The 24,784-nt window shown below is 34.9% G+C and overlaps 1 protein-coding gene across 2 annotated transcripts in view; it reads right to left on the bottom strand.

Annotated features, from left to right (window-relative positions):
* LOC124357661 (sterol regulatory element-binding protein 1) overlaps positions 1 to 24,784 on the bottom strand; it is a 42,991-nt gene that overhangs the window by 17,231 nt on the left and 976 nt on the right. For both annotated transcript variants that reach the window (XR_006921960.1, XM_046809639.1), the window contains exons 2-12: positions 12,899 to 13,491; positions 12,669 to 12,801; positions 11,401 to 11,582; positions 10,412 to 10,663; positions 9,565 to 9,739; positions 8,567 to 8,751; positions 7,175 to 7,356; positions 4,398 to 4,637; positions 2,685 to 2,865; positions 2,455 to 2,602; positions 292 to 578 (exon numbers count right to left, since the gene is read on the bottom strand). Coding sequence is in view for 1 of the 2 variants with exons in the window: in XM_046809639.1 (XP_046665595.1) it covers positions 292 to 578; positions 2,455 to 2,602; positions 2,685 to 2,865; positions 4,398 to 4,637; positions 7,175 to 7,356; positions 8,567 to 8,751; positions 9,565 to 9,739; positions 10,412 to 10,663; positions 11,401 to 11,582; positions 12,669 to 12,801; positions 12,899 to 13,491 (2,558 nt within the window). In the remaining variant the exon portion in view is untranslated. The remainder of the gene's footprint in view (positions 1 to 291; positions 579 to 2,454; positions 2,603 to 2,684; positions 2,866 to 4,397; positions 4,638 to 7,174; positions 7,357 to 8,566; positions 8,752 to 9,564; positions 9,740 to 10,411; positions 10,664 to 11,400; positions 11,583 to 12,668; positions 12,802 to 12,898; positions 13,492 to 24,784) is intronic.

Consider the following 24,784-nt stretch of genomic DNA (forward strand, 5'->3'; position numbering starts at 1 on the left):
CTTGCATATATACTTAATTATAAACACAAATTCAGCCCATTAAGATAAAGACTTAGCCATTACAACATTTATCAATATCATTCCTGGGAGTCTACAATACTTTTAGTTAAAAAAAGAGTGTTACAGTACCAACAATAAAACCAAAATGTTCTTCACAATGTATGTTGTTATATCTAACCAACTTGCTACCTACATATTCTGCTGGATGCACACAAAGGCCTACTACAGCCCATGATTATTTTTTTCACTTTTACTTTAGACTAATATAAATAAAAAGTAGTAGCAACTGACCAGAACTTTGGTGTCAGGCTTGTGGCAAGCATCTACTGTGAGGCTCTCTTGCAGCAGTTGGCTAGCAGTATTGCACAGTGATACGAGAGCGTGTGGGGATGGAGGTGTACTACTGAGAGCTGCCTTGTGCATGTAATAGGCAGCCATCACCGTGCGCACCAGGGGCTCCTGGGGAGCAGGGGGGGTCTCCACTCGCGGGTACAGTCTCTCCACAGCAACATCTTCAGACAGCATCCAGTGAGCAGCAACCTGTAGTAATGATGCCCACCATGCAGACCTCTCACAGCCTACAAGGGTAAACATTTGACTCAAATTTGTGGGTATCCGCTACTGTGCTCACATCATGTTAACTTGCAGTGCTTCTTGATTTCAATAAAGTTATAAAGGCTAGCATTCTGAATGTAACCGTTCCTTGTTTCACTGCTGTCAAGATCAGTATCCCAACTCTGAACACCTCCTAGGCATAACCCCTCTTCATCAAGTCTTGTTTAACAGCCATGATATGTCTGCCAGAATGAATGAGTACAACCATCATTTTCTTACAGCATTTTGTTGATTGATGTTACACAATATTAATACAGTACATTAAACATGCAGTATAAAAAGTATTTAACTATGGTTCTATAAAAAAACCAAGATTTTTTACATAAGAATATCATGCAGTTTATGTTGATGATTTAACCCTTTTTAATTTCGGAAAACTTAAAAAATGTCCACTGGCCCATAGGTGTTTGAATTATCTACATTTCACTGTATGAATCTGGAAACACTTTAACAAATTTACTATTAAAACAAGCTCGTGATAAGTCACAAATTCAGCTTACACATTTTAATGTATCAAACCAATTTTTTTTAGTACTTTCACTTAAAAATATACTTTTATTACAAAATTTGGTATTTATTTACATTAGCGTGACCATGGAAAATGGACTTTTTTTTCATGGGTTGGGCATTTATAGCCAAGTATTATTATCACAGGTGCATATGAACTGGGGGGAAAGTATATTATTGTATTATATTTATGCCTTTCGGACATTATTGCGTTAAGGAGCAGGGGCATCACATGATCTGGGATTCGACTTTTGCAAGCTCGAGTTAATTTTTTTTTCTAAAAGAGCAAGCAGTGCACAGCACTGCGCAGCTGGCAAGCATCGTTGACAGGATTAACGTATTAGTCAGACTCGTCTTTACGAATTGCTTCCACGTGAGATACCGAACATCCAACACAAAGGTGTGCCATTACCACTATTGAACTAGGAGGTTAAGAATAGACGTGGAGGAACAACGGTAGTTCAAAATGGCGTCCCTTTCTTTATTTGAGAAGGCGAGGAGTATTACCAAACTGTCAAATATGGATAGTGTTGCCAGAGGTACGATAATTTCATTGATTTTATGTGCCGGTAAGATACACGATGGGTAGTTATTATCATGCCATGGAAGATTTTTGACTACTTTATACAAGTAACAAACCAAAAGTTAATTATAACATAATTTATTATACGAACATAACATACTTTTTCATTAAATGTGTTTGGTACGATTATTCTATATGAAAGTACGATAATTTCTCGTTGTTGGTATGATAATCGGTTTTAAAAATCTGGCTATACTGAGTTTGAGCAGACGTGGAGTTATAGAAAACTGTCAAAAAATCGTAACTCCTTTGATTTTTGTTGCCGACGAATTTTTTCTTCACTATTGTTTTCAGGAAAAAAAATTAACATACCTTTCCATGGTCACGTTATTGTAAATTGATACCAAAAATTTAATTTAGTTTTTACTATTTTAAGGTTAATATTCAAAATGTGGTTGTAAAAAGAAACAAAAATAATAAATGGAGTAATAAACAAAATAATTTTTTTATTCAATAAATTGTAATAATATAATACACATATAAGAGAAACAACTCAGTCATTCTGTGTTTTTTAAAACTATCCAATACGGTTATGGAACATATAGTAGTCCTTCTTGCACTAAATGACTATTATACTGAGACTGGAATTCAGTACAATCCAGGTATCTGCTTATAGCGAACTGAAGACTAAAGTAGCAGCTCTGTAGCCCTTCTAATGCCAGTCAATTGCAAGTTTTCACTGAAAATCCAAACTACTTTCAAAGCTATAGGTCCACTAAGGTAACACTGACAACGAGATATGTACTCACAATGACAGTCAGCCAGCAGTTTGATATAACTCAGCACTTCAGGTGTTGGGCTGCGTTTGATGGAACTCTCTTCTGCTGTAGATTCCTGGGTTGCTCCTGGCATCACCATTGCTTTTAAAATCCTCTCCAGCAGGTGTTCTCGGTAGATCTGGATAAAACCAACATATTATTATATTTATCACATAACAATATGCGTGTTACAGCTTGTAAGTATTTCTTGACAGACATACCCTAGCAACAAACGACAGAGGATCTGTGGGGTCTGTAACACTGGTGAAGACTGTAGGCTGAGGAAGACCATACCCCCACTGGTTGCTCAGGAAATACTTGTAGCCATAGGGACTCATCAACCACTGTAGGTGGTTACATGGCTGCTTCTGGTAGAACGCTCGCCCACTGCTCAAGTAGTATCTGTTAAAAATATGGATTGTTTAAATATTACAAATGTCATAATATCCATATGTATAATTTCCTTACAATACTAGCTTAACTAACTTCTTCAAAAATTATTTACATGTACACTTTACATTTCAATTTGTGATATATAATTACGTAATATTTTTCTTAAATAGTGAATACAAAGTTTTGGCTCAGAATTTTTTAAAAACTTAATGAATTCTCTTTGATTTCACTGACATTTATAATTTTGTAAAATCACTGAAATAATCTCTCTATAACGTTTGCTCTAGATATTTTATTTCTTATGTATAAATCATCATCTTTTTAGCTACATTATTTAATTCATTATCGCGTAAATATGTAGCAGATTTTTATGGAATTTTTTTACTGGAAAATGTGCAAATTTAGAAGCTAAATAGTTTGGCAACGTAAAAAACTAATACTCGTTTCGAAGGCAACTTTACTTGTGATGAAGATTTTCATAATGTAAAGACCCAAAAAACTGGTGGTTAATAATGAAATACATAATTGTATCTAGATAAAGACTTCCTACATAGTAAGCATAGATGTACACACCATTACTATAAGTCATCTAGAAGTATGTACCATTATTAGCATAACTTTATTATAAGTAAAAATGCCTAAAAAATTTAGGTATGAAATAAAAGAACATAAACAAGAATAAAATAAAAGTCATTGCAGTGAGCTAGTTGGCTGATGCTGATCAGACCAACCTCATAATCTAGGTTATTTGCTATGTTTACTTTGAGAAGAATTTCAGAATAGAGGGCAGGCACTGTTTAAGCTGCAAGGCCAGCATGACGTTGCAGTGAGCTAGTTGACTGGTGCTGATCAGACCAGCCTCATCATCTAGGTTATTTGCTTTGTTTACCTGGAGAAGAATTGCAGAATAGAGGGCACGCACTGTTTGAGCTGCAAGGCCAGCATGACGTAGCAGTGAGCTAGTCAGCTGGTGCTGACTGGACCAGCCCCATCACCTAGGTTATTTGCCTTGTTTACCTGGAGAAGAATTGCAGAATGGAAAGTAGGCACTGTTTGAGCTGCAAGGTGAACATGACGTAGCAGTGTGCTAGTTGGCTGGTTATTTGCTTTGTTTACCTGGAGAAGAATTGCAGAATGGAAGGTAGGCACTGTTTGAGCTGCAAGGTGAACATGACGTAGCAGTGTGCTAGTTGGCTGGTTATTTGCTTTGTTTACCTGGAGAAGAATTGCAGAACGGAGGGCAGGCACTGTTTAAACTGCAAGGCCAGCATGACGTAGCAGTGAGCTAGTCAGCTGGTGCTGACTGGACCAGCCCCATCACCTAGGTTATTTGCCTTGTTTACCTGGAGAAGAATTGCAGAATGGAAAGTAGGCACTGTTTGAGCTGCAAGGTGAACATGACGTAGCAGTGTGCTAGTTGGCTGGTTATTTGCTTTGTTTACCTGGAGAAGAATTGCAGAATGGAAGGTAGGCACTGTTTGAGCTGCAAGGTGAACATGACGTAGCAGTGTGCTAGTTGGCTGGTTATTTGCTTTGTTTACCTGGAGAAGAATTGCAGAACGGAGGGCAGGCACTGTTTGAGCTGCAAGGCCAGCATGACGTAACAGTGAGCTAGTTGGCTGGTACTGACTGGACCAGCTGCCTCACCTAGGTTGACTGACATCACTGCTAACATAACCCCAGCACCCCAGCTGCCCCCCTCCACCATGTGCAGCTGGTGTAGGCGGTGATATACCAGTGACAGCTGCTGACATGTGGCCTGTGCCTCACTGCGCAACTCCCTGCCAACACACACAAATTATATTATTGTAAACGGTTTGATTAATATCATAGTTCTGCTTATTTGGACAAGAGAATCAATAACAAAATGCATACATTTGGTATCACTACTATCCAACTGAACTTAACCCATTGCGGATCGTATTGTTTTGGCGCGCGGGCACGAATTATTTACGGTCAGCGGGCCGAACAAACAGTAATCGTGCGCCACATCGTATCGCTCGCTATTGTATACTAGAATATTCAGCTGTGAAGGTATTCGTTCAGATGGAACAAGGACCTGCTGGGGTATCCGTGATGTAGGAACGATAACACGCGAGCAAGGTTCCGGGGTGGCAGGGATTATGCCTGAATCATAGTCTAAATAAAGCGGCTCGGGCGAAGCGATTACAACATCCGCGCCATTGTCTAGACTAAACCCACCAATACGTACGTCTGCGTCATTTAGTTGTGTCACTAACCTCAAAAGTATTATAATAACAAATTAAGAAAACACCCAATCAGAAGCGCTAAAAAGCAGAGAGTAAACTCATATGAATGATTTTTCAACTTCGACATACAACTGCGATCTGTAGGATATTTATAAAACTTTTGAAAACTCTAAACGTAGACCGTTGAATACTCTTAGTAGACAAGTGAAGACGATCACCCGATCTATCAGACATTAAAAGAACTATTTGGAGGGAAATTTAAAAGCAGACCGCTTTTGCGACCTGAGCTCGTCATCGTGCTCGATTAGTTAGGCCCAGCCGCCGCGTGACGAGCCCAGCTCGTCAGTGATCCGCAATGGGTTAATTAATGTTCCATACATGATTATACTTAACCAAGTAAATAGAAGCAGATTCAACTAAATGTTTAGAAATAATGTTAAAACATTTGCATGGGTTATATTGGTAATTAGAAATTTTGTTACATGTTAAAATAAAAATAAATAGTAAAAATCTACACTTTTACAAACAAATTCAAGATGATTATAATAGTGAAATATGATTAAAAAATTCCATAAATACTAGTAAAAACCAAAAAGAATAACTACCTGTTTTACTGTATGACTAAGATTTGTGCTTAAAAATACTATATTTTATTTCATATATATATAGTATTATAAATATCTTTAGAATGTGTATTTAAATTTAAAAATGATTAATAATGTAGTTAATTGTCAAATATTCATAAACATAACATGGAAATTATAACGTTAAGGGCAGACCTGGCAAATCGCGAAATTGACGTTATCAACATATTCTGCTCATCCTTCTTAACAAAAATATATATGGTTTTAGGGGGTACAAATGATAAATAACATGGTTTAGGGGGTATATTCATAAATAGTTAATTTTTAATGTTTTAATGTCCTGTTTGTGTGCTGTGTCTAGATATCTGTAAATGTTATCTGTGGCTGAGACTGAAGCATATCTGTTATCTGAGTGCTCCGGGGCAGAAGTCAGTGCTTCACACATTTTGTGTACTGTAGGTTAGATCGAGTGAGTGCTTGACAATCATTGATCAACCATCCACTAGTTCGACAAATCGTAGTGAATTGTGTGTGTTGGAGTGTTTTCTCGGGGATGTTAAGAGTTTAAGTTTTGGCTGACAGGAGATTATTTCCTTTTTAATAGAACACGGAATTTTTAATAACGGGTGAATTTGTTCGTCGTGTGGTCGCGTATTGTTTTTAAACTGGGAGACTGATGTTTCGTTGTGACAGAAAAATTCGTAAAAGTAGTAAAAAAAAGTTTTGAATGTCATAATTTTTTAAAAAAAGGAAGGCACTTAGACATAGAGACGTATTTTGGTTTGGTGATCACGTTGTTGCATTTGAAGCCAGCGAGACAACGCTATATTTCGTTGGAGTTTGGTGTTCTGCACATTCTGTGGAACACTCTGATAGTAAGTGTTCTCTATTAATGTCCATTTATATATTTATATTAGGGGTTATCATGATTTATTAAGTATTTTACACAGTACATAATTGCCTTTGCATTACAGTTCAATTTATATTTCTGATCAGCCCCTCTAGAATTTGATATTTTACTGATAGGTACTATCTTGAGGAATGTTTTTCTTTTGTTAACATCAGCGCAGGGGTGCTGCCGCAGCCCGCACTGATGGCTGAAGGCACTCGTCCCAATCCGATAACAACTAATTAATTTGAAGCTCGAAATTAGGAAATAAAATTGTTCATTTGGGTCAAAATTCTGCTCATTTCAGTATTATTTTTCATTTACGGTTGCAAGGATAGCGTTGCATCAAATGACGTCATCACGAGGTTGAATCACGGTTACAGAAGGTCATATGACGTCCAACGTCACTGTAGCTAATGGAAATATTGCTCCACGCGTAAACAGTTGTTCCATTTTTTATGTTTTATAAAATGGAACTTCATTATTTCTCATTTGCACCCCGTCAAACCTTATATTGTTTTGTTCTGTAGGACGATTCCAATAAGTTAATAACGAAAAACTTGTATTTTGCCGCTCCTGCGGTTATTTTAACAATTACCTATAACATAAACATAAACATCAAGCAGACTACTCACGGTGTAGCAAACAGACCACCAGTGTAGGAGGACAGCCAGCGACCAACGTACAATCGGTGCAGAAGTTGACGGGAGAGTTGCCAGAACAGTGAACTACACACTTCCAATCTTGTCACTGGCAGTGGACACTGGAGCACTTGTAAACAGGTAACCAGCTCTCTGTAAGCCGCACTGTTGTTGCCCTGCATAATCACTGTCTTTCAATAGTTTGATTTCTTATAACTTGTGTGCAATTGGTACACAAATCTGTCTAACTAGTCTAAGTAAATTAGAATGTTTATTGAATATCAGTAGAATGTTTTAAGACATTTGTCATTAACTACCAAGCTGTTCCTTTATTCTTACATTTGCTAAGGATCACTAATTCAAATGCAATCTAGTGAAAAAATTATGGTAACTTCAATTGAAAGAATTTATTGGTTCAAAATTGGTTCATAAAATAAATACACCATCTTTTGTAATTATTTTTTTATAGATAGCATTGTCCATAATATTATACTGGTCAACCAGTGTTCAATATTGTTTGAAGCAATCAACAAATTTATGAATTTAAACGATTGGTAAAATGTAATATTTTTAGGACTTTTATTAACAAGACAAACTTTATAAGTTAGAGCAGAATTCTACAGGTCTGAAGGTAGTTAAATAAACTGATTAATGATAAGAAGTACGTGGCATCTGCACAGCCAGGGTACTCATGTTCTCATTTATTCTTATTAGTAGCTTTAACCATTTGAGTGCCAAGCACTTGAGGGGGTGGACTGTCAGTGCCAAGCACTCTTTTGGTGTGTTTAAGTTGTATTCCACCAAATAATTTACAACCTTTTATAAAATAAATTTAATGGGATGATTGTCTTATTAAGCAGGGGGAACATAGGCTATAGCTTGAAATAGTTATTTAAATATATTAATATTTTTTAATCAAATAAAAACAAAAATTAAAATTTTAAATTTTTGTTGCATCTTTTTTTATTGTTCCTTATGTTTATAGAAACAAACGTAACAAATTTCAAAATAGTATCTGTATAACTGAGTTTTGATTTTTTTATTTGCTATTTGTGTACTGTTCCACAAAATAAACATAATGAGATGATTTTTTTGTTTTCTTGTATTGTTTTCTTGTATTTCTCATATTCATATCATATCAGAAATTTTTGTGACCATGACATAAACAAACCAATGTTAAAATGTCTACTGAGAAGAAAAGTTATTGGCAATTAATTGCATTGTTATTTGGTGGTTTTTTATGTTAGTTTAAAGCAGTCAGTTATCTGGCATATAATCATTGGAGGGAAACTGTGTCCCTTACAATTATGTCCTTTGTTTTAAAATGAAGGTATAAATGCACATAACGATAAATTGTATACACCTATAGAAGATAATATTTAGTACCTTGGAGAGATCAAAGTCTGCTTGTTTGCGGTGTCGCCAAAACAATGTTGAGGCCTTGCTCTTGGACTCGAGGATGGGGTCACCGTAAACAAACACCTTCACCAGCCCAAAGACTAGGACAAGAAGATTGAACAACCACAGAGCCATTGAGGAGCTGGCATACTGCCAGAACGTTCCCTCACCATCTGGTAAAAAGGAAAACAAATTAAATGAGTTAACAAGTTTGCAAGGGTTTCTTTCTTAAACTCTTGCAGATTTAAATAGTAGGCCTACCCAATTCAAAGATATTTCATAGTGTAAAAGATTATTAGTAGATTTGGAGTCTAAACATCGTTGAACATGGTACTACACAGGTTCAAAAATGTAACTAAAGATTATGATCTGAAAAGATATTGACTTGATATAAACTATTAAACAATTGTCCAAAATTTAAGAAAATAAAATTGTTTTAAATTGATCAGCAACTGTTAATTACTAACTAGACTCTCATGTTGTACGTTTCCATAGAGTCTAGTTATAAAATTCACAAGTTTTGTTTGAAATAAATTCCTCTCTTACAACACATAATATTTAAAATTTAATTTTTAAACACTATATAGAATCAAAGCCTGTTCTAAATAAATTTTTGGATATTAAATTATTTGGAAACCCAAAATTAATTTAAAAGATGTATTAAAGTAGGCAGCTCACTCAGAGAAGTCAAACCTAATAATAACTACTAACAAGACAACCATACACTAAAAGTCTTAATTATCAATCGTTAAGTAATTTAAGCACTTTGGTGAAAAATAACTGAACATCATGTACTTTAAATAATTTTCTATCTTTGTGCACATAAAAATTCTCAACACTTTACTAATATCCATAATAATAATAAAATCCTAAAAATTCAGAAGGCTGAATAGAAGGTGTGAAAGTACAATACATTATTAATGCTAATTAAAATAGTTAAAATAATGTAAAATATATCGGTTCATTAAGTTTGTGATAATACTGACTGTCAACGGTCAGGATGGTGCGACCAGAGCCACTGTACTGGTCTGTACGGGCCGGCATCTGGTGGAACAGTGTACTGAACGGGTTGACCACCACCACTGATATCATGAACATACAGAGAGCCATGCGTGTGTGGTCCAGCATGCCTCTGAACACACCTTCTGACTCCTTCATTTGCTGCAAGTCCAACATGTGCAGTTTATTATTTTGTAAATTATAAATTAATTACTGTTCAATAAAAAATAAAATATTAGTATAAAATAATTAGTTTTATAACAATGTTATTTGTGAAATAGAAGACAATTTATTAACAAGGGAAATTTAATGGACTTGAAATAACATTAAGCATGAATTTAAATATAATTAAATGTGTTATACAAACAAATTGGTAATACATCTGTAGTACAGTAACCCGAAATTTATTGTAAACCATGTAGTTGGCTACCTGTACGAGAAATAATACAATCGCACAAGGGTATTACTAAACTTTCTACAGTAAACTAGTTGCTCATTTATATCTCTGCCCCAATTTCCAGAAAGGTTTGTAGCTCAATGACATTGCAGGTTGCTGTTAGCACAATTGCAGAATTAAAGCCATCAACTATATTAAACATCCCTCCAAAAGAATGATTAAGATCAACTGCACCCCTCCTGCCATGTATTACGTAATGTACCCGTTATTTTCTATATTTATGATTATGCATGCTGAAAGTCTGCTCTATCTATGTACGGACAATAACTTCAAGGCCCTGCCACAATTGGTAATAAACGAAAATATGATCACTAAAGCTTGCTTTCAATAGCAGTAAAATTGTTTAGATACAAAATTCCATTAAGATTACAACTCACATCAGTGATATAGACATGGTCTTCAGGGGATGGTGGATCAGAGTGGGGTGGGGACAGTGTGTCTGAGTGGGGTGGGGTGATGCCACCCGGTATATCCTCCTCATCCTGCACAGTTGGCACCAGCAGGTCTCGCAGAGTCTGTCTCTGAGCGTTCATCTTCAGTGCCATATTCTCCTGCTTAAGTTTAAGATTGGAGGTCTGCAGAAACCTGATATACTCAATGGCCTTGCGTAGAATTGCAGATTTGTTTAACTGAAACAAACAAATTTCCTTAAACAGAAATGTAACAGCATTTTGGTAAAACAGCTTTTACCAAATTTTAAGTACAATTAAAAACCGTTATGATTACAGTAAAGATAAAATCAAGTGAGCTTTAAAACAATAAATTATCTACAAGATTGTATATAGAGACATTATGCCTCCCCTAGCATCCTATTAAACATCACACTAAATACTTGCCATCATTAACCAATGTTTTCAATTTTTTATTTATACTGACAGAAATTAATAAGGAATTAAAGCTAGTGCTTTCTATATAACATATTGACGTAATTTCAAACGTTTGCTGGATTTTGTACATTTTAAATACTTACATCCAGCCCACCAATCAAATAATCTAACAAATGTCTATATATATATCAAATTAAATACATTGTTACTGCTATATGAAATTTCAAATATTAGTAATGCTCAAACATTGATGAAAAAATGTTAAAAACGTAGGTTGTAAAATCGATACAAGTAGAAATGAAATTTTGAAACAGAGTGGTTTATATGCCACTGTAGGCCAAGTATGGAAATAGGACATTTGTGAAACTGGGTCTGTCTCATGAATACAAGTCAAAGTAATTCATTACTAACAATCATCCCATTCCTCACACAAAAATCCTCAACCAATGGTATTTTAACATTAATTTATTGAAGGTTTCATTGTATCATATAATACACAATATATATATAAACTAAACGTAGTTACCCAGAGTTCATACCTTTGCCTCTGTACCACAGACCATATCCTTCAATTCAATGATTTTATCATTGATACTGGTTCGATATCGCCGTTCTATAGCATTGTGAGCACTGCGCTTTACTTCCCGCACCTTGGGTTGACCAGGCACTGAACCCAAACGGTTGATTGGTAATTTGTCAGGGTCCAAAACTACAGGGATACCTGCAAAAATGTACATTTTATCATTGGTATTAGTTTTATAGAATTGAGAGCACTGTTGGGTTGACCAGACCCGAACCTAGACGTTTCATTGTTAATTTGTCAGGGTCCAGGACTACAGGGATACCTGCCATGTATACATTTTATCATTGATACTGGTTCAGGGTTCCCACTCAATCTCAATCATCAAATTCACGCCTCTTTCGCGGTTTATACGGTAAAAAAACAGTAATTTCAAGGTCGACATTTTTATACAATTACGAATAAAAATAGAAAAAGATGAGGTTTTTCACATGAAATGTCAGATTTCAGTATCTAGTACGCACCAAGGGCACGTGTCGTTACATAGGACTCGGTACTTTGGTGTCTGTTGCCAGTTCTCACGTCTCAACTCAGCTTGAATACAGGTGTGTTTCGTTTCTCAGTCACGGCAAAATGGTGAAACTATTTAAAACTTTTCCCTATCTCACTAACGATTGCATTCACAAAATACAAATTAATTTTAGGTCTTGGCTGCGTTACAAGCAGGAAGGGGTGGAATGCGTCCAATAGTATGGTTTGTTAAATAATGAGCAAGAAAGGGAATTAAATTTGCCGTTTTATCGTATCAGAGCTCTTACTATTAAACAGCCTGTAGGAACGAGAATTGTGCAAGCTTAATCACGACAACTCGCGGCGATCGGTCCTGTAGCAATTTAGAGCGGTTTCCCACAGGCCACAAAATGCAGATGGAACGTAGACAAAAGCTGGTGGCTGTGGTGGCAATAACGCAGGACCTTTTCAGACGGACAATGCAAGTTTCTATGTTCTACTGCTATTTAGAATAAAGATAAATCAAAAAGAGATTGATAAAAAAGAAACCCACATAGTGACTCATATCCACACAATTCAATGTATCCTAAACTATTTTCTATAAAAAAAAAAAAACATTATTAGTATAAAATTATTAAAACCAACACTGAAGACAGCATTTTCCAAGAGATAAGGTTCTCTTATCATTTTTACTAACACAGTTAATTTTTAATTTATATGATCAAGGAGTAAACCAACAACAAAATTTAGTGTAAAAACTAGTGATGATTTATGTACCTGTGGTAACAAAGGCTCCGTTGAGAGCATGAATGGGTGTGGCTGCAGGAATGCCATCGGTCTTGGCTGAGTTCACCGGAGTGTACATCACGGTTGCAGGTGAGGATTTGATCAGTTGAGCCTGTACCAGCATCTGCCAAATCAATACATTAGTTCTTACAATATCGGAACCAGTTCATTTAAACTGATCAAGAATGAATATACGAAATACAGTAATAACTTTAAATTACCTGTTTCATCTGATCTGCTGGAACGTGGATCTGGCCCATACTCTGTACAGTTACAACATTTCCGCCAGACTTGACTTTGCGCTGAGCAGGTTTGTTGGCATGAATTGGTGCCGACTGCGGTGGACCTGGGTTAGGCTGAATGTTTCTATATTGTTGAGGCTGTTGTAAGACATAGTTTGTTGTTGGTTGCAAAACAACTTTTGTTGCATTTCCATTTCCTGGTGGTTTTGTTAGTTTCGGTACAACTTGGGGTGGTGAAGAAAGTGGAGCACTGGAGAGATTGTTGTTACTGGATGGTGGAGCATAAGGATTTGCATTTGTTACCCTGTTTTCACTTTTAATCACTGGTAATGATCGGGTGAGAGCTACTGGAACTGGTTCTTCCAGAGATGCGGAGTTGTTTCTAATGTGTTGTGGTGAAACATTAGGCTCTACTTTAGGTTCAACCAAATTATTTGGCAGGTTCAAGAAATCATAAGACACATCTTCTTCCATTGGTATAGGATCGCCAGCCAAATGCGACAAAATTCCATCATCTGAGAAGAGTGTATCAGCTTTTGAAAACAGTTCCTGCTCACAGTTTGTGATCAGATCTGAAACAGTGAATGTTTGATTTAGTTCATATAATTATGAAGTACTTTGAGTGGAAATCTTTAACATTTTCTTATATTTCTTAAAGATAAATATAAATTATATTTAGATTCCAGTAGAATTATACTACAGTGAATCATAACACTATACATAGTCTGCTCAAAACTTCAAAGGTAACATGAATCTCACTTTTTTCACATCCCACTTTAAAATTAATACAAATAACTGTCACTGAAACACAATGTTAAAAAATAATTGGTCAAGTTTGAAAATACAAATTTCAATTATAAATAACTTTTATTTGTACGTAATAGAATATCTTGTAAAAGCCAATAATAGTTTAAGTTATTCTATGAAATGTTATAATGGAATATTAAAATTACAGCTTACACAATTTACAAATTATCAGGTTTAAACACTTTAAATTTCAAAAAAGTAAGGTCCATATGACGTATATAAACCTTTTTAATTTATACTCAGTTTCCTCCATTTTTCATCATTTTTGCCTTTTTTATGTTGTTGGATAAGAGTCTTCGACCAAGGACCTCTTCAATTTAGTGAATAGATGGTATTTCAGTTCATCAGTTACTATTTAATGAATAACAGATCTATATAATGAAAACATTGTGACAAATTACAACAACATTCACATTTGCATTTTAGGCAAACAATTAGTATGAACTGGAAGCACTTGGTGGAAAACGGAATGAGGACGTTTATCTCCAACATCCATTACAACACCAATCAATAACCTATTGACAATCAAATGCTTCTGCTGTTTCACTTCTATTGACTTGTTATTCCACATAATTGGTACCAACTAATTCCTGTGAAGACTTCCAAAAAAGATATATCAGTACCTTGTGACCTTACTTCTTCTACTTGTTCTAGGGATGGCCTATTGCCATGCACTTAACCTCTACTTTCTCTCATGTTCAGTATGAACCCACTTCGAGACAGCCCCAAAGGATTTACAGCTAAAAATGGTTGAGGTCCCATTATATTGGACGCTGAGCGCAGGTTGGCCAGGGCATCAGCTCTTTCGTTTCCAGAGATTTCCTAATGACCAGGAACCCAACACTCTCATCGTTGATTTTGGCAAAGGAAGAAACAACTTTACAACGATCCCAGACAAGTTTGGAGTTGAACTAACCTTTGTACCTATAGCTTTATACCTTATGCACATTAAAATTATCAGCCAAGTTGAGCTACCCACAATATACTACCTGCAAAATAAATTGAACAATATCTACACCATATATCTTAAAAAAAACAAACAGATTCTGAAATTATTTAATTTTAGTGAGAGAAGTTTAAAACACAAAATGACAGCTGTTACAGATTGTGTTAAAACACTTTGATATGAAGAGATTGGTAGGCCTACACTAGTGACATCTGGCTTACATACATATAAATGAACCTCCTGTTATATATAAAGAAAAATGCACATTTATAAATCTCTCAAATCTTGAACAGACGAGTTAATTAGGAATAATAGCAATATCACTGTTGAACTGAACTTGTTGAAATGTAAAAATAAACATAAACAAGCTGCAGCACAGGAAAACCTGTATGAGATGGGTGCCAAGGCAACTCACGGATGTTCACAAAAAAACTCTGCTTCAAATCAGTCAACAGTTGAAAAATCAATATTTGATTGTTCAAAGAAGGTTTTTTGAAGAGAGTTGTAACGTATTATTAAACATTGTTTCATCACTATGAGCCCAAGTCAAAACAACAGAGCCTTGAGTAGAAGCATATGACTACTACTCACAAAAATCCAGGATCCAGCCATCTGCCGGTAGTATTCTGGGATTTTCAGAGGCCTATTTGTTGCAATTTTCTTGAAGGCTGGAGAACAATCAACAGCCAGTACTACAGTGATATGCTAGAAAGAAAGATAACTACTGCCATTTGAACTAAACGCCATGGGCTTTTGACTGAAGGCATGATTTTGCTTCATGTCAACGCCCATCCACACAGCCAACAAAAGAAAAATTTCAGAAACTGGAGTTAAGAGATTCTGCCACCATCGCCCACTTCGTCCCATAGGAATTCTATCTTTTAGGACCCCTAATAGAGATCTACAAAGGAAATGAAGAGGTCAAAAATTAGGTGCAAAAGTAGCTTCGAGATCAACCCAAAAAATGTTATGCCAAGGGCATTTACAAATTGGCAGAAAGATTGCAAAAGTGTGTGTTGGTGGGAATAAACTTTTTTTGTCCAGTAATGATTTGTCTCATTACTTATTGAATGGCCCTCTTACTTACTATGCTTGCAGAAAGATTTTAGTGTTCAAACAAATCATTACAGGAAAATTTAAAACTTTGGAGCTTTGCAACTTTGGAAAAATTTTGCTTTGGAGCTCCTCTTGAGGTTGGATGAGATAAAAAGCGGTGTGGCGTGTAAACAATAAACATCGCTGAAAGCATCTCAATTTATCTTTCAGTTGTTAATCAATGCTTCATTCCTTTAACTTTATATCAGAGTAATTTTGAGCAAATGCTTCTAGGTGTTAAACAGAGCAAAGCAATCTTAAAGCAATTTCTGAGTCAACTTCAATTTTTTTTTCATATTTTGTATGTTAGAAAATACAAAACAAGAAAATGAAGTGATGGAAAGCCATTGTTAATATTGCAAAGCAATACGAATATTTATTATTCACACAATGTGCCACTTCTTATCTTGTTTAACCTGAAAAGGATTGAGGTGATCTAGTGATCTCAGCTTTATAAATAAGCTACTATGAGCTCAGACTCATTATCACTGGTATGAGGCAACAGTAAAATTAGTCCTATGCGTGATGGAGAGTCTAATACATATTATAAGTGATAAAAGTTCAAATGTATCCTTTCCTTATTCAATTAATCGATGCAAATATTCAAGATTAGAGCACTAGTATGATCTGAATTTTAATTAAAGTGATATCACAAGGGACGTTTTTTTTGTGTGCCAGTAGTATGAGGGTATTTGTTATCAGTACTTTCTCCTGCCATTCAAAGAGATCTGATCACAAATTCCCTTGGTCCTCAATCAGAGCTTAAGTGGCAACCGCAATGCTAGCATGATTAAAAGAAAATCATCCCTCGAGATGAGTCCATCTATAAATCAAAATTGACCTTCACTATAGTGAAGACCTAAGGCTGTGGCTTTCTAAACAAGATGTCACGGGTTCGATTCCTGAGGGTGTCAATGGAAATGAAAAATGAAACAATTTAAATTACACAATTGAAATATAACTAAACAAGATGTCACGGGTTCGATTCCTGAGGGTGTCAATGGAAATGAAAAATGAAACAATTTAAATTACACAATTGAAATATAAGAATGAAGTCAGAATATTTTATAAATTACTTTGTATTTTAATTTGTTTATTTTGTAACTGTAATACTTTGACTTAAAATCATCAGAAATATACTTAAAATGTTGTAAAATATTACAATAGTAAATAAAATTAAGTTATGACAGTAATTGTGGAGAGTTAACACTGTGTTAAATATCAAATAACTTTTTTCCGTTTTATTAACACATATTTGAAAACACTTATATATATAAGGGATCACTTTCTTTTCAAAGGAAATGTTATTAAGTGAAGTTAACAGCAAGAGTTTCCAATCAAAATTTCAATGTTATTAATGTATTCTGCTCGTCCCCCTCAACAAAACTATACATGGTTTTAGAGGTGGAATTCACAAGTAACAATGTCTTCTAATAACTAAAATGGAAATGTCATTTTACGGTTTTATTTGTACTGTGATCCTTAATATCTATCATTTTCAGCATTATCTGTGCCCGATAGCATGTCTGAGAGTTCTATAGTCAGCACCACCCACCATCCCGTGCAGTAGCCTTCACTGCCTTGTGGATAACCCTTACTCAACTGCGACGCATTAACAATAATACTGTCAATTAGTATTGAAAGTTATACATGTGTTTGAGTATGGATTATGTGAGACTTTAAAATGTTATGAAATTAATTCATTCCTTTTTTAATTGGTCGTGTTTTTTAGAATGAGAGTATGAGTTCGTCATGTAACTCAAGGTATTGTTTTTAAATCAAGAAGATATTTTATTATGTGATCAGAAGGTGGTTTGTAGGTAGAATCTACGTACATACAAAATTAGGAAGTTATGGTTATGGCAAGAAACACCTGTGTCAGTCCAATATGAACTTTTTATTTTCAAGAGGTATAAATTTACAAAAACGTCTTTTGTATAGGAAAAATTACTCTGATTTTAGCATTATGGTTATTTTATGTATCCAAAGATAGCAGAACGTCTGACGTCAGTAGCCACAAATACGTGGTTGACTCACGATCACAACAAGACCACATGATGACCAGCAAAGATGTTAAACAAGGAAATATTTCTACGCACAAGACAAGTGCCCTGAGTAAGAACAGACCAGTCTGTATCACAACAATTCCTCCTAGATATGATGTCCAGCCAGACCATATGATACATTACAACATAGCTCTGGCAAACAACTATATTAGGGAACTAGTTCTGAGAATGAACAACGTTAGTCTTATCGACTCTTTTCAAAGATTTCACTTCTCCCGAAAAGGCATTCATTTAAATCACAGTGGAAAGAAGAAACTTGCATCAATGATTGTTGACTATATTCTGAAATTAAATACACAACCAAACAATAGTATAACAAATACAGAATCCCAAATAAATTGTAATACCATCAATGTTACTGAAACACTTATGAGAGATGTTCGATATGACAAAACTGTCGGATTCGCACACAGCATTTCCGGGGACTTGGATGAACCTCGTCACATGTCAGCTGGTGTGGCTGTCGTTTTCAAACAGGAATTTGGCCAGCCTAAACTATCACATTGCCTAACACGCCATCTGGCTCTACAAGATAATGCAAACAGTGCAACAGTGTATAGTCTTATAACTAAGGATAAATATTATGGCAAACCAAGTAAACAGGACTATGACACTGCTTTTTCTGACCTGTCTCAAAATTTTAAAAGGAGGGATCATAAGCACTTGATATGCTCCCCAATGGGCTGCGTACGTGATAGGGTCAGTTTGACACTCTTTCTAGACAATGTAATAAAATTTCAACAATGCACAGGAGCCACTGTTACCATTGTCTCATATTTTCAAAAATCATTTCGATCACTAAGGAATGGTTTATCTCATGAAGATTTTAACAGGGAACTGAAGAACCTTATTGAGGAGAAAACAAAGACTGCTCCCACCTTACCAGCTCTTAACCACCCATCAGAAATCATCAATCTTGAGTCACATCAACCAGCAGCAGTGAGGTCTCCAGTGAGTTTGGTGACGCTATCCAGGAATCAGCAAGAATCACAGGATCGGGCTAGTGATGTGTTTGTGGCACCGGGCGACCTCACATTTTCTGAGACGCTAAAGCAGAGTAATGGTGTTTGTGGTGAATCATTAAATCAGGCAGTACCTGCCTCAGTTTGCTCTTTGAATGCTACACCTCAAAAAAACTGTCTTCCTCCTGTGCACAGGAGCGTCACCTAGGTAGTAGTTACAATTTAAATTATGTTTCAGACAGTACTTACAATAATCCATGTACTGTCATTAAAGATAAGCCATGTGACTTTGGAAGCTTTGTAAGCAATAGCACATTTGGGTTGTTCCATCAAAATATTAGAGGATTACAATCATCCTTAGAATCTTTAGAAATTACGTTGAGTGAAATAAACCCTAATATAGTGATTTTAACTGAGCATAAAATGACCAAGATGATGCTTCAAAGGTTAAATATTAATGGTTATGTCTTAAACTCTAGCTATGCAAGAGAAAGCTGCAGAGGAGGAGGTGTAGTAATTTTATCCAAAACAAGTGTGATTTGGAAAGAAATCAAAATTCCAGACATTGGATATTTATTGAAGGATGAAATATTTGAATGTTGCATGGTTGAAATAAAAAATATTTTTCTCGAAAAACAGTCTAAATTATTAGTGGTGGGCTTGTACAGAAATCCCATAACAAAAAATGAACCAGAATTCTTAAAAAGTATGGAAGTTTTATTGGAACATGTAGACAAAAGATATAAGCACATTTTAATAGCGGGGGATATAAACATTGATATGATGGGACAATCCAACAGTGCATTGAAACTGAACAACTTGTTAGTTTCTAATGGAATGTGCTCTTTAGTAAAATTTCCAACTAGAATTACGGAGTCATCAGCCACAACTATAGACAACATTTTCACCAACATTAATATGAATTTTATCAAACTAATCGGAATTAATACTCAACTCTCAGACCATGATGGGCAGTTCTTAGCATTATTACATACCCCTATTAAACATAAAAGTAAAATTACTGTTCATCCCAATGAATCCATTCAAATGTATACTAGAAAGTTCTCAGATTTAAACACACATTCATTTTTGTATTCATTGCAACAAGAATCATGGACAGACTTATATTTAGCTCCTGTTACTTCAAAATATGATGTTTTTCATAGTATTTTATTGTTCTACTTTAACCTCCATTTTCCTAAAACCTTAAGTCGAAAACAGTTGAATAAAAATATGTGGTTAACAGATGAGCTCAGATTAGAAAAGCTAGAAATTATTGAATTAAGTAGCCTAGCTAGAGAACTTCAAAGCCCACTTGTTTATAGTGAGGTAAAATCAAGAAACAAATTATTTAAGACAAATATTCTGCATCAAAAGAAACAATATCTTAATAGTCAGTTGGAAAAGTCTGTGAATGTTAATGCCACTGTCTGGAGGATGATTAATAGGGAAGTTGGTGTAAACAACAATAGTAATAAAAATATAGAGCTTAAGGTTAGAAATCAACTTTGTACAGACCCTGGTAACTTAAGCGAATTTATAAACAGATATTTCTCAGATCTAGTAGATAAATCTATACTGCCTAATTTGTCAAGCTCCACAGGACCTTCAGTTCAACAACAACCTATTTGTAATTTTTCTAGATTTAGACTAGAGCCAGTCACAGAAGAAGATATAGAGAAAATTATGATCAGTCTAAAAAACAAGCTTAGTGCTGGATATGACGACATTCCTGTTGTTCTCATTAAGAAAGCCAGGAAATCGCTAATAAAACCTATCACTCACTTAATAAATTCTTCTTTTATTTCAGGAATATTTCCAGAAAAATTGAAAATTGCAAAGATTAAACCTCTATTTAAAAAAGGGAATAGAACCCACGTAGAAAATTATCGTCCCATTGCTTTGCTTCCATCAATCTCCAAAATCTTTGAACGTGCTTTTTACAATCAATTTAAAATTTATTTGGAAAAAAACAATATAATTAACAGCAATCAACATGGTTTCCAAAAGGGAAAATCTGTTTTAACCGCAGCCACAGAATTTCTTGAATCAGTTATTGACTCCATAGATAATCATGAAAAGGTAATTGGAGTTTTCATGGATCTAAGCAAAGCTTTTGATTCAATTTCTCATGTTTTGTTGTTGTCTAAATTAAAACAAATTGGCGTAGAAGGTAAAGCTTTTGAATGGTTAAACTCATATCTGAATAATAGAAAACAATTTGTCGAATTGGAATATTTCTCCCACAACAAAGGGACAATGTATAAACAACTTTACAAATCCTCGATTTCAGATGTGAAGCATGGGGTTCCTCAAGGTTCCATACTGGGACCTTTACTTTTCATTTGTTATATCAATGATGTACCTAAAATCAGGCAACCTAGAAAACTTTGTTTTTATGCCGACGACGCAAACCTAAAAATTTCTGCACCTTCAATAAAGGGAGTGGAGGAGTCATCCAGCACTAACTTATCACTTTTGGCCCAATTTTTTGAAGCAAATAAATTACTTTTGAATGTTGATAAGAGAAACTTTATAGTATTTAACCACAAACAAATGAAAAAAATAATCAAGCCAACAGTAACAATAAATAAAGATAGCCATATTTTCCAAGTAGCAAATTCAAAATTTTTAGGATTATCGATTGACGAGAACCTGGACTGGAGCTCTCACATTGAAAGTGTTCTTGCAAGGGCAGCTTCAGGCATTTATGCTTTAAATAGATTAAGAAATTTTTGTGATGTCAAAACTCTAAGAACAGTCTATTTTTCTTATATTCATTCCGTTATTTCCTTTGGGATTTCAATATATGGTGCCACAACAGTTAGAAATTTAGACTCAATTTTAAAAATCCAAAAGAGAGCAGTAAGATAAATTTTTAAACTTAAACCAGGCACATCGTCAAAAGAACATTTTATTTCATTAGGTATAATGACCGTGTATGGTATGTATATTTATGAAACAATATTATCGGTAAAGCTCAGATTTTCCAATTTGCCACAGCTTGGTACACTTCACCAATACAATACCAGGCATCAAAATGACCTTGCCATTCCCACACATCATTTAGAATTTTTCCGCAAAAAACCTCAATATATGGGCACAATATTTTATAATAAATTACCTCAATATTTAAAGTCAGAAAATGTTTTATCAACTTTCAAATCAAAATTAAAATATTTTCTCATTGACAAGGCTCTTTATAGTTTTAACGAATTTTAAATACAGAACATGTCAAATTATATAGTTAATAATAATACTTTAGATGTACAATGAAATTTTGATTTGATTTGATTTGAAGTATAGACTAGTTCTACTTTTAATGCTATATAACTTTGTTGTCACTTCCACCCCTTATATTGTGATATTCAGGAGGACGACAGCAATAGGTTAATAACGGGAAACTCGTCTTTGATCACTGAGGCTGTCAATTTCACATATACTAAGAAAATATTAACAATAACTAATGTGTAAAATTTCAAACAATTATAATTAGAACCAGAGTAAACAAATATCATATCACATAGATCTCTAGTATACATTTACAAGTGTGTTGTCTAAATAAATCTTATTAAATCTATTCACTGTGTTCTAGTGCCTAAGAACACTATATAAATCCACTGTTTATTTATATGCTTACACTACCTCCAATTTGTTTTCCTACACATCACTTGCATAACTGTACTTTGGGAAGCAGATATCATGATAGCCTTCCCCAAAGTAGGTGCTTAATAATTACATATTTTAAACTAGTAAGTCACTAATTGTAACTCTAGTAAGAAAAGTTCAAAACACAACATATTAGTTAAAATGCCAGACTGGGCTACCACCTATTAGGCCTAGGCTACTCAACCAAGGGCAGCATTGAGTTTGAAGGTTGAACATTGTACAAAAAAGCATATTGCTAAAATTCTGCACGTTTTAAATTTTGTCTACATTGGATTTTTCAAACACCACAGAATTTAAAAGGAATTGGAAATACAAGTCGTTAAATTAAACTCTAGGGCTGCAGTATAATAAGCATCCAACACTCGAGAGATTGATAATATCGAATCATCAATTAGAATGATTTAAATGCTGTCAGACATTTTTGTTCACCTTGTTAAATAATTGTAACTGCCCAAACTTAGTATAAAGAAAGTTATGTTATTTTATATATTCTAAAATGCATATATTTCTTAGACATATACAACTATAGCTTCACTATTAAGTCCACACCAAAATTCAGTTCGACATTATTGTTCTAAAGTAATTGAAACAAAGTCAAACCCGTGTGTGGTATTTGAGTAATAGCCGCTGGAAACGGGACATACTGTTGTTTGTCAATACCTATTACATAGTAACTTGTTGAGTTATTACATTCGTGTTACCTGTTACCGTGGTAGCATGGTGGTATACAAAGTTTTACTAACTCACTATATTTATGATGTAACATAGACCGATAAAAAAATATAAAAATGATAAAAATTTATAAACAGATTAATTCAAATTTGACTATACAACACAATTATTGGTTACTAAAAGTCCTTATCTAATATTTGTTATTAGGTTACTGTATACATATGTACGTATTATGTATATGTATGATAACCTTAACAAGCAACACGTGATCTGAGCTTGAATTTGGGTACTATCTCGAGGGATGTTTTTCCTTTTTTTTACCAGCATTGAGGGATGGCACCTAAGTCCGCACTGATGGCCAGGGACATTTCTGATCTGTGTTTTCCCGACTTCAGATCACGTCTCAGATTGTCAAACTTCTCTAACATCAGATCATATTGTAAGATTTAGGACCTGATCAAGATCGGGAAAGTACTGATCAGAAATGACCCCTGGCTATCAGTAAGGGCATAGATAGCACCCCGCACTAATGGTAAAAAAAGAGAAATCCCTCGAGATATTACCCAAATTCAAGCTCAGATTATGTAAGTGATTGTAAATGTTATGTTTAACTTTGGTACTACTAATTACATATTAACAATATCCTAATCTAAACCTACTTATATCGCAGGGTAGGGTACGATAAGCAGACCTGGTTTTTTATATCGAAGAATATAGTCATCGATACCTAATATTCGCATCTCAAATCCTATTAGACTATCAATCGATATAAAAGTACCTATAGTCCTCAATAACAATCATATTTTTTAAATTAAAATATGAATTTAATATTTACAGTGATCAAACAAATTATTATGACCAAAATTAGGAAAACTGAAGACGCCCATATTTACTTCTCTCACAGTTACAGTTGTTTCTTTCCCACAATGGGTTTTTCGGTACGAGTCCAACATGTTGAAGCCACGAAAAAGCATCGTCATGTAGTTTTATAAAATTGACTGCCATTTTTAATAATCAGAATTACTTATGTAAAATTGAAATATTATCCTACGTGTATTATTTTAGAGTGTTCACAGCTGTTGATATAGATTATTTCAGTTAATACGAGGAACGTCCAGAAAGTAAGTGTACTGGTACTCTCACAGCTGTAAGGAATACTTTTTCGACATGTTGGCAACACTGCCGCATAGCCTGAATCCTCCCCTTCAAAACGAGACCAATCCGAGGTTAGTGTGTTGAAAACTCCTGACGCAGTAGCATCTCTTGCGAAAAATGTCGATCGTATCTCCCGCCAAGTGCGAAATTCGCGCCGTCATTCGCTACCTCGTTGTGAAGTGAAAAGCTCTGGTTGAAATTTATACTGAGGTGACAAATGTTTACTGTAATGGAGGAATGAATCGTATGAGCGTGTACAAGTGGTGTCACGAGTTTAAAAGTGGCCATACTTCCGTGCATGACGATCAAAGGACCTTCAATTATGACTGACGAACTTGTGGAAAAAATCGAAAATGCGGTCCGTGACGATCGCAGATTGACAGACATTAGATGAACTTTCTGTGATGTTTCCGAAAATCTCCTGATCCCTGATATACGAAACAATCACAGAAACTCTCGGGTATCGGAAATTGTCTGCGAGATGGGTCCCTAA

Source organism: Homalodisca vitripennis, chromosome 3, assembly GCF_021130785.1.
Source record: "Homalodisca vitripennis isolate AUS2020 chromosome 3, UT_GWSS_2.1, whole genome shotgun sequence".
Lineage (NCBI taxonomy): Eukaryota > Metazoa > Arthropoda > Insecta > Hemiptera > Cicadellidae > Homalodisca > Homalodisca vitripennis.